The sequence below is a fragment of the Microcebus murinus genome, chromosome 20 (assembly GCF_040939455.1).
Source record: "Microcebus murinus isolate Inina chromosome 20, M.murinus_Inina_mat1.0, whole genome shotgun sequence".
In the NCBI taxonomy this organism is placed as follows: domain Eukaryota; kingdom Metazoa; phylum Chordata; class Mammalia; order Primates; family Cheirogaleidae; genus Microcebus; species Microcebus murinus.
The window spans coordinates 29,781,544-29,796,376 of record NC_134123.1 but is presented as its reverse complement, the minus strand read 5'-3'; the positions used below and the strand labels follow the sequence as shown (position 1 = coordinate 29,796,376).

The 14,833-nt window shown below is 51.7% G+C and overlaps 2 protein-coding genes across 2 annotated transcripts in view; one reads left to right on the top strand and one right to left on the bottom strand.

The window, feature by feature from the left end:
- The window catches only part of BCO1 (beta-carotene oxygenase 1), a 77,302-nt gene extending 66,368 nt beyond the window's left edge, over positions 1-10,934 (bottom strand). Inside the window, exon 1 of the mRNA XM_075995815.1 lies at positions 10,601-10,934. The gene's annotated coding sequence lies outside the window, so the exon portion shown is untranslated. The remainder of the gene's footprint in view (positions 1-10,600) is intronic.
- Positions 1-14,833, top strand: part of LOC105861207 (polycystin-1-like protein 2) — an 88,750-nt gene that overhangs the window by 18,362 nt on the left and 55,555 nt on the right. Inside the window, exons 6-11 of the mRNA XM_012746570.2 lie at positions 1,156-1,385; positions 3,602-4,006; positions 5,937-6,014; positions 9,108-9,157; positions 10,782-10,899; positions 13,192-13,399. Of these exons, the coding sequence (XP_012602024.2) occupies positions 1,156-1,385; positions 3,602-4,006; positions 5,937-6,014; positions 9,108-9,157; positions 10,782-10,899; positions 13,192-13,399 (1,089 nt within the window). The remainder of the gene's footprint in view (positions 1-1,155; positions 1,386-3,601; positions 4,007-5,936; positions 6,015-9,107; positions 9,158-10,781; positions 10,900-13,191; positions 13,400-14,833) is intronic.

The following is a 14,833-nucleotide window of genomic DNA, read 5'->3' as shown; positions in this document are numbered from 1 at the left end:
CCGAATCAGCATGCGTGTGACCCAGGAGAAGTGGGGAGGCTATGGCAGCTCATGAAGTAACCTGACCTAGTCAGTGGGTTGCAGAAGGCTGCCCTGAGGAGTTGGTATTTAAGCTGAGAGCTGAAGGAGCAGCATGAGTGTGGGCCAGGAGGTGGGCTACACCCTCCCACCCCCCAGGAAGACATCATCCTTGGCAGCCTTGAGGCGGGAAAGAGGCAGCTGGTCTAAGCAGTAGACAGAGGGCTGAGGGACCAGTCCAGTTAGAGAAGGGGAATGTGGCCGGGGGTGAGGGAGACAAGTGAGTGTCTTACTCTGTTCCGGCTGCTGTAACAAAGTCCCATAGACTGGGTCGCCCACAAACAACAGAGATTTATTGCTCACAGTTCTAGAGGCTGGGAAGTCCAAGGTCAAGGTGCCAGCAGGTTCGGTGTCTGCTGAGAACCCCCTTTCTGGTTGACAGATGGTGCTTTCTCACACTGTCTTCACACGGTGGAAGGGGGTGAGTGAGCTCCCCCCAGGCCTCTTCTCCTCTTCTCTAAGGCACTAATCTCATCCATGGAGGATTCCAGCCTCATGACCTCATCACCTCCCGAAGGCCCCACCTCTTTATACCATCGCATTGGGGACTAGGTTCCAACACGTGAATTTTGGAGGGACACAAACATTCAGACCTTAGCAGTGCGATGGGTCAGAAGGGTAACGTCTAGGCAGGACATATAGGAGATTTTTAATTAGTACCCTCGGGAAAATGAGAAGCAAAACATACCTATAATTTTGATACGTTTGGAATCCGGTCCCATTTCACGGGTGGGGAAGATAAGCCGGAGAAAGGTAGTCTATAGCATTTTACAGACGAAGCAGAAGTGCGCAGCGATGGGGGTATTGTGCAAGCCACAGAGGGGGTAAATGGCAGGAAAGGGACCTGCAGGCAAACATTCATCTCCCTGATGGGTCAGTGCAGTTTCTGCCACTCTGCTGCCGCTTCTGGACACCTCAGTGTAACCTGCCCCGACACCGAGAGCCGGGCTCAGTCACGTAGCATCATTTTCTTCTGTCTTTTCAGTTTTGCAGAGCAGGGAAGGTGTGAGGTGCGTGTGTGAATGCGTGTGTTCGTGCGACCCCAACACTGGTAACGCTTCTGACTGTCGCCGGCAGTTTGTCCAGCAACGTGACCCATCAGTTCACGTCCCCCGGGGAATTCACCGTGTTTGCTGAGTGCACGACCAGCGAGTGGCATGTGACAGCTCAGAAGCAAGTGACAGTGCAAGACAAGACGGAGAGGCTCAGAGTGACCGGGTGCCCCGGCCTGTCCCAGTCGGGAGCCAGCCCCCTCTGCCGGGCCGTCTTTGGGGATCCTCTGTGGATTCAGGTGGAGCTCGATGGAGGTGAGTCCGCACACCTGGGCAGGTCAAGGCCAGCTGTGACGTCATCGATTTCCTCCCAATCTATCCAGCTACCAGGTTTTAATAAATAATAACTGTGATCCCTTATTAAGCTAATTTTTAAGCTACTATTTATTCATTTATTTAGCACGTAGTGTGTGCCAGGCACTGTTCTAAGCTCTTGACATGTAGTAGCCCACTCAATACATACGGGTGTTATCTCCATTTTACAGATGGGGAAATGAAGGCATGGAAAGGTTAAAAACTTTGCCCAAAGTCCCAAGGCTAGCAAGCTAGTGAGAGCCCCCAGCCTTCCGAATGCCCCTCCTTGCATGCTCCTAGCCCTATCACGAGAACTGAACCTCCGAGCCACTCCCTGTCAGGGGGATCAGAACAGGATGAGGTGGGACTGGGAGTGCTCCCAGCTGGGCCCATCTCAGCACAGCTTGTGCCGACTAGCACCCAGTTGGGGCTGACGTTCAGATGCACCCACGGATACAGCCACGCCCCCGGTTACGGCTGGGCTCCATTCTGAGCGGTCACGGAGTCCACTCTGATTGGTCATCATGTCTATTCTGATTGGTCAAGCTGTCATGCAGACTGCCCATGGCATCCATTCTGATTGGTCACAGAGTCCCCTCTGATTGGTCATCGTGTCTATTCTGATTGGTCGAGCTGTCCATGCTGACTGCCCATGGCATCCATTCTGATTGGTCACGGAGTCCACTCTGATTGGTCATCATGTCTATTCTGATTGGTCGAGCTGTCCATGCTGACTGCCCATGGCATCCATTCTGATTGGTCACGGAGTCCACTCTGATTGGTCATCATGTCTGTTCTGATTGGTCGAGCTGTCCATGCTGACTGCCCATGGCATCCATTCTGATTGGTCACAGAGTCCACCCTGATGGGTCATTGTGTCTATTCTGATTGGTTGAGCTGTCCATGCTGACTGCCCATGGCATCCATTCTGATTGGTCACAGTGTCCATTCCAGTGCATCAGAGCATCCATTCTAAGGGGTTGGTGCCCATGAAATGTTGGTTGTTAAATATTTTAATTATCATCCCTTCTGTCAATAGAGACCTTCCTGGCTAGGAACCATCCTCACCCAGGGCCACACCTTTCCTAAGGCACAGGCCTGGTTTGAGATCAGGACGGGGCCTGGAGGTGCGGATGGGGCTGCACGGAGCTGCAGAGATGAGCAGGTGGCGCAGGTGACCTCACACACCTGTGGAGCCCACCATCATCATCATGATCATCATCATCATCTTCATCCAAACAAAAATTCTAGTTCTTAAATATACTAGCTTGGCTTCCACTGGAAAGAATCCTAGTTTGTTGATTTAAATCAGATTGGAAGAGTCAACCGTGATCTGTAGCACCCAGTTAGAACCACCAAGTGCAAACTGCAAGGGACCCCATCTCACCGTGAATGGTCGAGTTCTCACATCGGCAGAGCCCCAGGCAGGCACCTGCTCCTGCTGCAGTAATGACTTTCGGCTCCCTGTCGCTTGTAAAATCAGCCCACCCCCTTAAGAGATGCTCCCTTCTCAGCCTTCCTCCCCTCCAGGATACCCCTGGCAACAAAATGTTCTCATTTACTTATTATGGACATTTAAGATCTCAAGTAACACGTGTAGTATAAAGAAATCAGAATGTGGCCGGGCACGGTGGCTCACACCTGTAATCCTAGCACTCTGGGAGGCTGAGGTGGGAGGATCACTGGAGGTAAGGAGTTCCAAACCAGCCTGAGCAAGAGCGAGACCCCGTCTCTACCATAAATAGAAAGAAATTAATTGGCCAACTAATATATATAGAAAAAATTAGCCGGGCATGGTGGCGCATGCCTGTAGTCTCAGCTACTCGGGAGGCTGAGGCAGGAGGATCACTTGAGCCTAGGAGTTTGAGGTTGCTGTGAGCGAGGCTGACGCCACAGCACTCACTCTAGCCTGGACAACAAAGTGAGACTCTGTCTCAAAAAAAAAAAGAAAATGAAAAAATATATCAGAATGTGCAAATGAACAGAGAGGACCCCAAAAGGAAAAAAATCACTCATTAACCCAATCCTCAGGGGTCATCGCTGTTAACATTTAGGGTGGGGGGGTACATCCTTACATATTTCTTTATATCTATATCCATATCCGACTCTGAACTACCATTGTGCTATCAACTGCATGGTTGTCACTATCATTCTTACATTTTTCTTACCCCATGTAGGAACAGGGGTGACCTACACTGTGCTTTTGGGGAACATGACCCTGGCTGAGTCCACCACCCAGCGGGGCCCACTGCCATACAACGTGACCCTGGACAGAGAAGCCCAGGAGCTGATGGGCCCCGGGAGGCACCGGCTGGAGATCCGGGCCCTCGGCAACACCCCCACCTCCACGCTCTCCAGAAACATCACGGTCCACTTCGTGGAGCTGCTGTCAGGGCTGCAGGCCTCCTGGGCTTCAGCCCATCTGGAGCTTGGACAGGACCTGCTGATCAATGTCTCGGTGGCTCAGGGCACCCCGGAGGAATTGATCTTTCACGTGGCAGGACTCAAGGCAAACTTCTCCCACCAGGAAGTGAGCTCCAGGGAGCCATTTGGGATTTACCGTGTGGCCGTTCCAGTTGAAGGTACCTGGGGTCGGTGGCTCCCCTTCCAGACCTCCCTCCTCTTCCCTTCCTGACTTGGTACCCAGGGTCCTGCTAGTTTTGGAGTGCGTCCTGGGCACAAACATGGCTCACGGCATCCTGCCTGGATCAAAAACTAAGGGAGAGACAGATATGATCTGCATTCATGGGGCTTAACAGCTGCAGAGGTTCTTGATTTTGGCACTGCTGACATTTCGGGCTGAATAATTCCTCCGTACAGTTGGGGGCTGGCACTGTGGGAGGTTTAGCAGCATCTCTGGCATCTAGCAGCATCCACTAGATGCCAATAGCACCAGCGCTCCAAACCGTGGCAACCAAATATGTCTCCAGGCATTGCCAAATGTCCCAGGAGGGGCAAAGTCACCCTCTTGAGAACCACTGGAAGACAGCAGGTGTATCAGGCCTCTTCCGAGATCTCTAGAGGAGACAGTGGCTTAGGAAACATCAGTCCATTCCCTGGTAGGGGAGAGGGAAAAACTGAAGGGTGGGAGAGAGGGGGATGGAGAGAGGAAGTGTCGCCATGATGCCGGCTGGGGGACAGACTGGCTGGCACCAGCCGGGGCTGGAGGCCACAGTACACATTTGCATTTAATCTGAAAGGAGCAGAGAGTCCTTGAAGGCCGTGTGATGAGGCTGGCGGGCAGGAACGCAATGGGAATCGCAGAGTCTCTGGCCCACCCGGGACCTGCCCATAGCTGCCCGGGGATCTCAGAGGTGTGTTGGACAGTGGGTGAGAACTCGGCAGGTGTGGGGTTACCTCGCCCTAACTAAAGAGTTAGCAGAAGAGACAAGTTCAAGAAGAAAACCACTGGAACGTCACGGGTACCAAGGGTCCAGCTTGGAACAGGAGGAACCCAGAGGTTACCAAAACTGAAAACACATGCAGCACGCAGGCTATGATCCGAATGCAAATTCAGTTTGTCTCCTATAACAGCAACTCCTATAAAAGTTGCTCGGTAGGGGAAACTGTACTCACTGATACGGTCTCTGCACACCTCATGACATTTTGCTCACTGGTAGCTTCTGGCATGGGGGCGGTGCCTCCCCTCCAGCTGGCCACACCTGCCCGGAGCTTCTCCCGGGCCACCTCCCCTCTCTCTGCTGGGCTCGCCTCGTTCTCCCTGCCCTCTCCAGCACCCTTCTCCCCAAGGCCCACATCTGGTCCACAGAAAATCCTTACCCGTTCCGTGGCCTACAGGCAGCCAAACGTAGTTATTTCCCGCAAGTGTAGCCCTCCCCTCTACTCACCCCCCCAAATAGACTGTTTCTTCCAAGGCATGAGTAAAGGGTTCTTAAACCTCAAAGAACACATGTCAAACCTTCCAGGGAAGGGTCCCCTCTCCCTAGACTTGAGAGGAGGAGAAGGTAGCACCCACCGCCCACCCCTTCCGCACGAGGCAGAGGTGATGGTACACCTGTGTTAGCAGGTGCTCGCCAGATGGATCTATGGACCCTTCTCATCCCGCTCTGCTCTCTCAACCCATCCTGCGATTCTTCCACTTCTTTCCCTCTGCAGGACCCTGCTTTAAGCTCACTAATGAGCATTCACGCATCCTGTGGGATCTACTCTAGCCCTGGCACCCTCCCATGTGCCATTGCTTTCTCTCCTGCGCATGAAGTGACCCCACCCTGTGCCCACAATGCCCACAGCCCGGTTCCTACCATGGTTTGGCTCTTAACTGTCCTACGTGTCTAACGCCCTTGAGGACAAAGACTGTGTCCCTTCATCTGTGTGTCTCCAGAGGCTTGCGCCAGGTGCCGGGCATACAGCTAGGGGCTCGTTAAATGCTCAGAGGGTGAAAGGTAACATGCTGTCTTAGGGGGCTGGAGAAACACAAGCCGGGAGAGTCGTCTCAGTGCAAGTTAAACAACTACCGACAGCGCCCGTAACTCTCTGCCCTCCGCATTGCAGGCACCTTCCTGGTCACCGTGCTGGTGAGGAATGCCTTCTCCAGCTTGAGTTTGGAAATCGGAAGCATCACTGTCACAGGCAAGGTGTTTCGGCAAGGGGGTATAAAACCTGTTAGCAGGTGTCTGGGACATTGCACTTGCTTGGGATCTAGTGAGGGGCCCTTCAAAACAGGGCTCTGAGTACTTATCTCGTTCTGCAAATATTACAAATTCTCTGGGCTGGGTGTGGTGGCTCATGCCTGTCATCCCAGCACCTTGGGAGGCTGAGGCAGGAGGATTGCTTGAGGCCAGGAGTTTGAGACCAGCCTGAGCAACATAGTAAGTCTCTACAAAAAAAAAAATTTTTAAATTAGATAGGCATGGTGGCACATGCCTGTAGTCCTAGCTACTCGGGAGGCTGAGGCGGGAGGATTGCTAGGCCCCAGGAGTTCCAAAGTTGCAGGGGGCTGTGATCATGCCATTGCACTCCAGCCTGGGCTGAGCAATAGAGTGAGACTCTGTCTCTAAAACAAAAACAAAACAAACAAATGAAAAAAGAATTCTCTGGTTATTCCAAAGAGACAATGATATATACAGTAAAACATTCAACCACTGATGATACAGAATTCTAAAAGAGGAAAGTTTGTATTAGTTATGATGCATTAGGCTGTAAGTAGCAGAAAGTCTAACCTAAGTGGCATTAAAGTCAGGATGTTCTTGTCTCACGTAATAAGAAGTTGGGAGGTAAGTGGTTCTGGGATTAGTTCAGTATCTCAGGGATGTCAGCAAGAACCCAGGCTCAGTCTATCTTTCTGCTCTGCTATCCTCAGAGCTCTGGCCTTGTCGTTAGGCTTGCTTCCCATGGAATCAAAGTGGCTGCTGCAGTTCCAGACATTGCATGCAAACCCAGCCTTATCCAGCAGCAGCAGAAGGGCTTTTCTCCTGTGTATTTCTTTTTATTAGGGGGAAAATTTTTCCCACTAGTTCCCTGCAATCTTCACCTTAGATAACCCTGGCCAGGGTGGGGTCAGTTGCCCAGCTGTAAGTGACGCTGGGAAAGCAGGTGTCCAGTGTTTCCAGGCTCCGTGGGAAGAGCTGGATTCTGGCTGCCAGGAGGAGGGATGGGATAACAGCCGCTGAGTAGCCACCAGAGTTAAAGTTCACCCCGAATATGTTTGCCAGGACTCTGAGTAGCAACGGACAGAAAATCAGCTCAAACTGGCTTGAGTGAAAAGGAAATTTCATCAGCTCAGAAAATGAAAAGTCCAGGGGGTGGACCTGGTCTGAAGTCCAGCTAGATGTATCATCGCTCAGTGTCTTCAGAATCTGCCTCTCCCCAGCTCTTGGTTTCGTGTTGGCTTCACTCTGATTCTCTCTTCCCAAGCAGTGCAAGATGGCCCCAGGCTTTGATTCTCAAGCCCAGAGGAGAGAGAGCACTATTGCTCTCTCTCCAATCACAAGTCCTGGGGCTGCCCCTTGCTGGCCCAGGCTCGGTTCATTTTCCCTCCAGGACCAGCTGCTGAGACCAGGGGGAAGTGGTGCTCAGTTTGGGCAGGTCAGGATCACATGCCCACCCTGGAGCGTGCTGTAGGGTCAGCATCACCCAGACCTAGAGCCGAGAGTAGGGGAGGGATGGTTGCCCAGGGAAAATAGCACCCACAGGTGCTGATTCCACAAGGAAGAGGCAGCGATGTCTAGGCAGAGGTTGGGGGGTGAGGGACACAATCAGATGCCCATCTGACAGCCCTCCTGTCCCATGTGTTCCAACTTCCTCCGGATTAGAAGCCCAGAAGGGTTAATGGACTTTGCAGAAATCACTTAGCTAATTCACTGCAGGATCAGAGGCAGCAACTATTTCTCCTAATTCCTTCATTCAAAATTATTTGACTGTCTTACTTCTTAAGATTAAGAAAGGCCTCTTTGTCTGGCATCTGAGCCTTGCTTTGTATAATTTTACAGACCTTCAAAGGTATAGCTGTGTGAATGATAACTCGCGTGGAGAGAATCTTTTAAATTCCCAGCTGTCCCAGCCCTTAATATATCCAAGTCACTGGGGCCTTGTGAATCATATGGAATAACTCTAAGTTCCTACCTTAATCACTGTAATTAGACATTAATCATATTAACATTTCAATATCTTAAGAGACATCGATTGAGTGTACCTTTTCCATTTTTTTTAACTTGGCACACTAACATTGTTTGTTTGTTTTTTTTGAGACAGAGTCTCACTCTGTTGCCCAGGCTAGAGTGCTGTGGCGTCAGCCTTGCTCACAGCAACCTTAAACTCCTGGGCTCAAGCGATCCTCCTGCCTCAGCCTCCCGAGTAGCTGTGACTACAGGCATGTGCCGCCATGCCTGCCTACTTTTTTCTATATATTTTTAGTTGGCCAATTAATTTCTTTCTATTTTATAGTAGAGACGGGGGTCTTGCTCTTGCTCAGGCTGGTTTTGAACTCCTGACCTTGAGCAATCCTCCCGCTTCGGCCTCCCAGAGTGCTAGGATTATAGGCGTGAGCCACCGCGCTTGGCCCACACTGACATTCTTTATACATGTGTAGTTTACAATGCAGTATGATCAAAGGCCTTCGGGCTTCCTGGAGCACTGAGATAGTAATACAAGGATCACCTTCGGTCTTTTTTTTATAGAAGAGGAAACTAAGACTTAGAAAGAATAACCAACCCACCCAGTGAACATAGTCGATACGGGGCCAATAAGAGGGTACGGAAACGCACGGAGGTACTCACCCCGGCTCCCACCCGCAAGCCAGAGCTGACTGTGCCCATCTCTCCTTACTCTATACTCAGTAACGACAGGTTGGGAGCTTGAGACCCACTCTGGTGGGAACATGAGCAAACACTGCAACAATCCAAGGCTCCTCGCTCCCACCCCCTCCACTGGTGGTTAAACATTAGCAGCGCACAGTTGCCACTGCCTGACTTTAACTCTCCTGTTTTATCTGCATGGGCAGCTGCCTCTTTCTTAGCTACTAACCACTGTCTGTAGCCCAAAGGTGGACATGACGGTTTGCTTTGATCCATTTCCCTATGACCTGAATGTTTGCTGTGTTCTCAAAGACCATTTCCAAGGGGATGTCCCTAGGGAATGTCCGCACGACCTTCTGACTCTGCCTCTTGACAACAGTTTATAAGGTTTCCAGCCAAACCTTGATACCCATTCCCACTGTGTTCACAGCCCCTGCCAGTCTCCAAGAACCATCTGGAATGAATGCCGAAGAAAAGAATGTGAGTATTTAAAAGAAAAAAAAAATGTAACCTCACAAGGAAAAGATGCCCAAGCACTCTGTTTTAGTTTTGAGTTCTGGTTGGTTGGTACTAATAATCCGAGCACTAGGAATCCCCAAGAATTCTTCCATATGAAAAGAGACCCAAAAGGATTGAAATCAAACAAAGTATGTTCTCTAACCACAACAGAATTGGGCATATCTAGGATGTATAAATAGTTCTTAGGCATCTTGAAAATTAAACAGCACATTTCTAAAAATAAAACCAATAGGTCAAGAAGAAATCACAAGGGAAATTAGAAATATGTTTAACTAAATGACAATGATAATATAACCTATGCAAATATGTGGAATGCAGCTAAAGCTGTGCCCAGAGGGAAATTCATAGCTCTCTAATATAGCTTTATATTAGAAAACAGGCCCATGTTCTTAGTTTTTAGTAATAAGACTGATCTTCAATTCCTTGCTGTTGACATTGTTCATGCGTGCATTTATTCAGTAACAAAGACTTATTCTGAATTTGCAATATTAAAGCTATGATATTGGGTGCTGGGGATACAATGGTGAATAAACAGATGTGTCCCTGCCTTCATGAGGCTTACTGGGTGAGACTAACATACAAATTAGCATATAATTAGGAACTGGGATAAGTGTGTGACAAGAACCAATAGGGCGCAGTGACAGCCACTAACACTAACAGGAGGCGATCTGGCATAGGCACCACGGCAAGGAGTTTGGATTCTATTCTCAGGCTATGGGAGCCACAGGGGGGTGAGTCCCACTTTGGCCTCGTATTATTCCAGGCCAAGTCCTCTAGGCTTGGATAAGAGGCTCCACAGCCTGAGCTGTTGAACAGGTGCCACCAAAATTAACTCCAGAACACACCGTGTGTCCTGCCATCTCCGCTTCCTAGAAGCCATGTGCTCTCCACTGCTGCCCAGCTAAACCTTCCTCCTCCTCCCTGGGAGCCTGGGCTCTGGGACAGCTACCCCCACCCCTGCCAGCTGGTTTATAAAGGTGGCAGCCTTGCACCTTTCCTCCGTGCCAGACTCAGTGTGAGCAGATTGGATCACAGCAGCCGTGGGGACAGCTGCTATCAAACCCTCGGAGCAACAGAAGCTGAGACTTAGAAACTGGCCGGAGGTCACAGGGCCACTGATCCCGCCTGCGATCTGGCCGGACCCCGCACCTACATTCTCAACCTACTGCCTCCCCTGCTACGTTCTCCTGATCCCCTGGGCTCCCCTCCTCTGCCGCAGTTACCACTCTGGTTTAATGGTCAGTCAACCACCCTGCAGTTCCGTGCAGGCAGGCGAGGGCAGGGGCTGAGTCTCTGCTCCTGCATCTCCAAACCCAAGCACAGGGCCCCGCCCGGAGTGGCCTCTGTTGACACAGTCGGATGCACGGTGGACCCTGAGCCCACACTGAGAACAAAGTCACTTACCCAGCGGTCCTTAGAATGCAGCGGACGCCCCACGAGGGGAAGCCAGGTGGGCTGGGCAGGGTCAGTCTGCACTCCACGCCTTCCTCTGTCGGCTCAGATTGCTCTGGGGTGCAAGGCGCCCCGCAGTGAGGCTGAGCAAACCGTAGCGCAGTGTCTCACCAGCCGGCTGCTCTTTCCGCAGAACGATAAAAGCAACGCGGAGGTGTACGTTAAACCTGGTCCATACACAGATCCCTTCACGACAGTCACGCTGGGCTGGCCGGACAAGGACAAGGATTTGCGCTTCCAGTGGTCCTGTGGTAGGTGGTCTTGCAGGTCTCACTCAGCAGTGATGACTATTCCCGGTCCTAAACATTAGGACAAAAAAGATAGTAATGAATAGCGGTCAGATCTTGCACTTCTTCTTACTATTCATGCTGGCATTACTTCTGCCTGGCGCTTTGTGCAACTTGCACGTGGCAGAGGTTGCAAACTGCATGGCACTGGGAGGTGGGGAGAACAGCGGCAGAAGGGGGTGGGGGTGAGGGGGTGGGGGAGGTGGGGGTGGTGATGGTGGTGCAGACCAGGGTGTGGCTTCCCCTGGATGCTGGCAACAAGGAGATGTAGAGACTTTAAAACCAATATTGATGAGATTTGACCACACCCTGAAAAACAACAACAAAAAAAACCAGTATTGAAACTGGAAAGGTCGGTCCATGCATTGGCAATTCCAAACAATGCAAGGGATGAAATATTCCTCCCCTCTAGCGGGGATCCCTCCCCTCACCCCCACCCCCTGGGTGTGTCTCTGGGGAGAGGGACTAGCAAGTGAGTTGGGCATTTTCTGACAAACCAATATGGCAGCACTGGAGCTCATATTTTAGAAACAGTGTCCTCCTTTTCTTAGGGGTCTATCCTAGCTACTCACACGTTGTTTTGGAAATAAAATGAATGCCATGCACACTGTGCATATTGCTTTTGTTACCCCCCCCCTTTTAAAAAAAAAATTGAACCTGCATATGTTAATGTTGTGGTATCTTCCCCAACTCGATTCATAATAACTGCATAATAGACCCTCAAGTTAATGTATGAGCATGTATTTGCCAGTGCCTTCTTTTTGGACATTTAGGTTGTTTCAAATTGTTTGCTTTTATAAATAGCACTGTAATGAACATCCTTACAGTTCAATCTTTATTTACCTCTGTGGTTACTTTCATAAATAAATTTCTAGGCTGGGTGCAGTGGCTCATGCCTGTAATCCTAGCACTCTGGAAGGCTGAGGCGGGTGGATTGCTCAAGGTCAGGAGTTCGAAACCAGCCTGAGTGAGACCCCGTCTCTAATAAAAATAGAAAGAAACTAACTGACCAACTAAAAAAATATATATATACAAAAAATGAGCTGGGCATGGTGGTGCATGCCTGTAGTCCCAGCTACTCGGGAGGCTGAGGCAGGAGGATCACTTGAGCCCAGGAGTTTGAGGTTGCTGTGAGCTAGGCTAATGCCACGGCACTCACTCTAGCCTGGGCAACAAAGGGAGACTCTGTCTCAAAAATAAACAAATAAATTTCTAGACATGGAATAACTGGGTCGAAAGTCATCCAAAATGCTAAGGCTTTGGATGTCAGTTGCTACATGGACATGACATCTTTCTGAATGTCAGTTCTCACTATCCGAATACAGAGACACAGCTGGAGAGTGGAGGTGGCAGCTGATGAGCCTGGCCCCCGGACGTATCTGGGAGTGACCGCTGCTCTGGAGGTGGTGGGGAGGGAGGGATTGGCGGAGACACATCGATAAACAGAGTCCAAGGGCGGAGAATGAAGCAACTTAGGGAGCAGCTAACGTAAAGAAGGAGATGACACAGCAGCCTCCCAGGTGGAAGTACAGCCTCCAGGTCCCCACAGTATCCCCTAGGGACACAGAGCTGTGACAGCCTCATCCACATGGAGCGTCAATTGCACCAGGGATGAGAAGTTGCTCTGGACAGTCCGCCGGGGCTGTGGCTCCTCCTGCCACGTGCCTGCCCAATCACCAGCGCAGTCACTGGGGCGCAGCGAGCCCAGCACACCCTGCAGGTTTGCTCCGCCTCTGGGTGACGCAGGGGTCATTTTCCCAGAAGCATCCTTCTGCAGCGCCAGTCCCACACCTGCATGAAAAGTGACTTTAAGGCCGGGTGCCGTGGCTCACGCCTGTGATCCTAGCACTCTGGGAGGCCGAGGCGGGAGGATCGCTCGAGGTCAGGAGTTCAAGACCAGCCTGAGCAAGAGTGAGACCCCGTCTCTACTAAAAATTGAAAGAAATTAATTGGCCAACTAACATATATAGAAAAAATTAGCTGGGCATGATGGCGCATGCCTGTAGTCCCAGCTACTCGGGAGGCTGAGGCAGGAGGATCGCTTGAGCCCAGGAGTTTGAGGTTGCTGTGAGCTAGACTGATGCCACCGCACTCACTCTAGCCTGGGCAACAAAGCGAGACTCTGTCTCAAAAAAAAGAAAAAATCGAAATCTCTATTTGGAGCCGATGTTGTTATTCACGACCCCTTTCTTTTAAAAGCCCCAAACCAGAAGGTGGGTTCCGGGGTGGGTCACAGTGTCCGCCCGTCTCCTGCAGGGCGCTGCTGGGCTCAGTGGAGCGACTGTGTCGAGAGGCGGCTGTTGCACACAGACCGGAGGGAGCTGGTGCTGCCACCGCCCTGCCTGCCGCCGCCCGGCTCCGCCGTCACCCTGCGCCTGGCCGTCCGGAGAGGCCAGCGGCTGCAGAACAGGGCGGAGCGATGCCTCTACGTGTCTGCTCCTCTGGAACTCAGGCCTCGAGTCAGGTGGGGCGCATGGGCACTTCCCTGCAGGGCTGCCATCCATTCATTCATTCATTCATTCATTCATTCATCATTCAGCCACCTTTTCCTGACAGCCAGCTCCGGCTAGTGGCAGGGATCCAGAGTGGGCAGACACGGCCCTGCCTCTGTTCCCGTGGGGGTTACCAGCTGGTGATCGGCAACTGTTATGACAACCTCCCCGCCTGGGGGATCAGAGAACAATGTCCCTTGGGAACATGTCAAGGGGGAGCAGGAATGCAGGGGGGCAGGGCAGGGCGGCGGGAGAGGGAACAGAGTGGGCAAAGAGTAAGTGGAAGAGGCTGGTGGCCCGAGTACGGAGAAGAGCAGGAGCTGGTGGACCAAGCAGGCCCGGGCTCAGGCAGGGACTATTAAGATTTTGCTCTTGGCTGGGCGTGGTGGCTCACGCCTGTGATCCTAGGACTCTGGGAGGCTGAGGTGGGTGGATTGCTCGAGGTCAGGAGTTCAAAACCAGCCTGAGCAAGAGCAAGACCCGGTCTCTACTATAAATAGAAAGAAATTAACTGGCCAACTAATATATATAGAAAAAATTAGCCAGGCATGGTGGCACATGCCTGTAGTCCCAGCTACTCGGGAGGATGAGGCAGGAGGATCGCTTGAGCCCAGGAGTTTGAGGTTGCTGTGAGCTAGGCTGACGCCACGGCACTCACTCTAGCCTGGGCAACAAAGTGAGACTCTGTCTCAAAAAAAAAAAAAAAAAAAAGATGTTGCTCTTGCCCTTGAGAGTTCTCTAGAGAAAGCCACCCAAGGGTTCTAAGCAGGTGGGGGACATGATCGCACGTTGCTTTAAAATGCTCTGGTGGCAGAGTGGAGAATGGGCCAAAGGAGTGCGAGAGAGAACTGGGGGGGAGGGGCATGGCTCAGGCCCCTGCAGGGGTCGAGGTGGGAGGTCAAGGTGACTTGGCCTTTGTCACTGCAGGAAGCAGGTGGCTTGCTCAGACTGGGAACAGAGGAGAGCTAGATGCAGGGTCTGTTTACACGTGTGGGCAGGGATAAGGGAACAAATCAGGGATGACAGTGTCGGGTGACAACAGTGTCGGAGGCCATTATTGCTCCTAGGACTGCAGGGGTGAGAGCGGGACGGTGTTACTGGAGCCCAGGGAGCTGTGGCTGGGGGAGGGGGACCTCCCAATGGGACAGTGACCTTGGGGGAGGGGCTGTGACCTGTCAGGGAAGGAACAGGGAGAGTGGTGAATTAATACTCTGACTGCTCTGCTCACACCCTCCCAGCCTCTGTCAGCGCTGGCTCTCAGTGCACCCAACCGGAAGCAGAGGGTGCGAGCAGGGGGCGGCAGTCTGCAGGGCGCGGTCACCTGGGCACAGAGCTCGGGGTCAGTGGAGAAGGGAATGGGGGCAAATGGAGAACATGCGCACACGTGAACTAGGACAGATATGAGG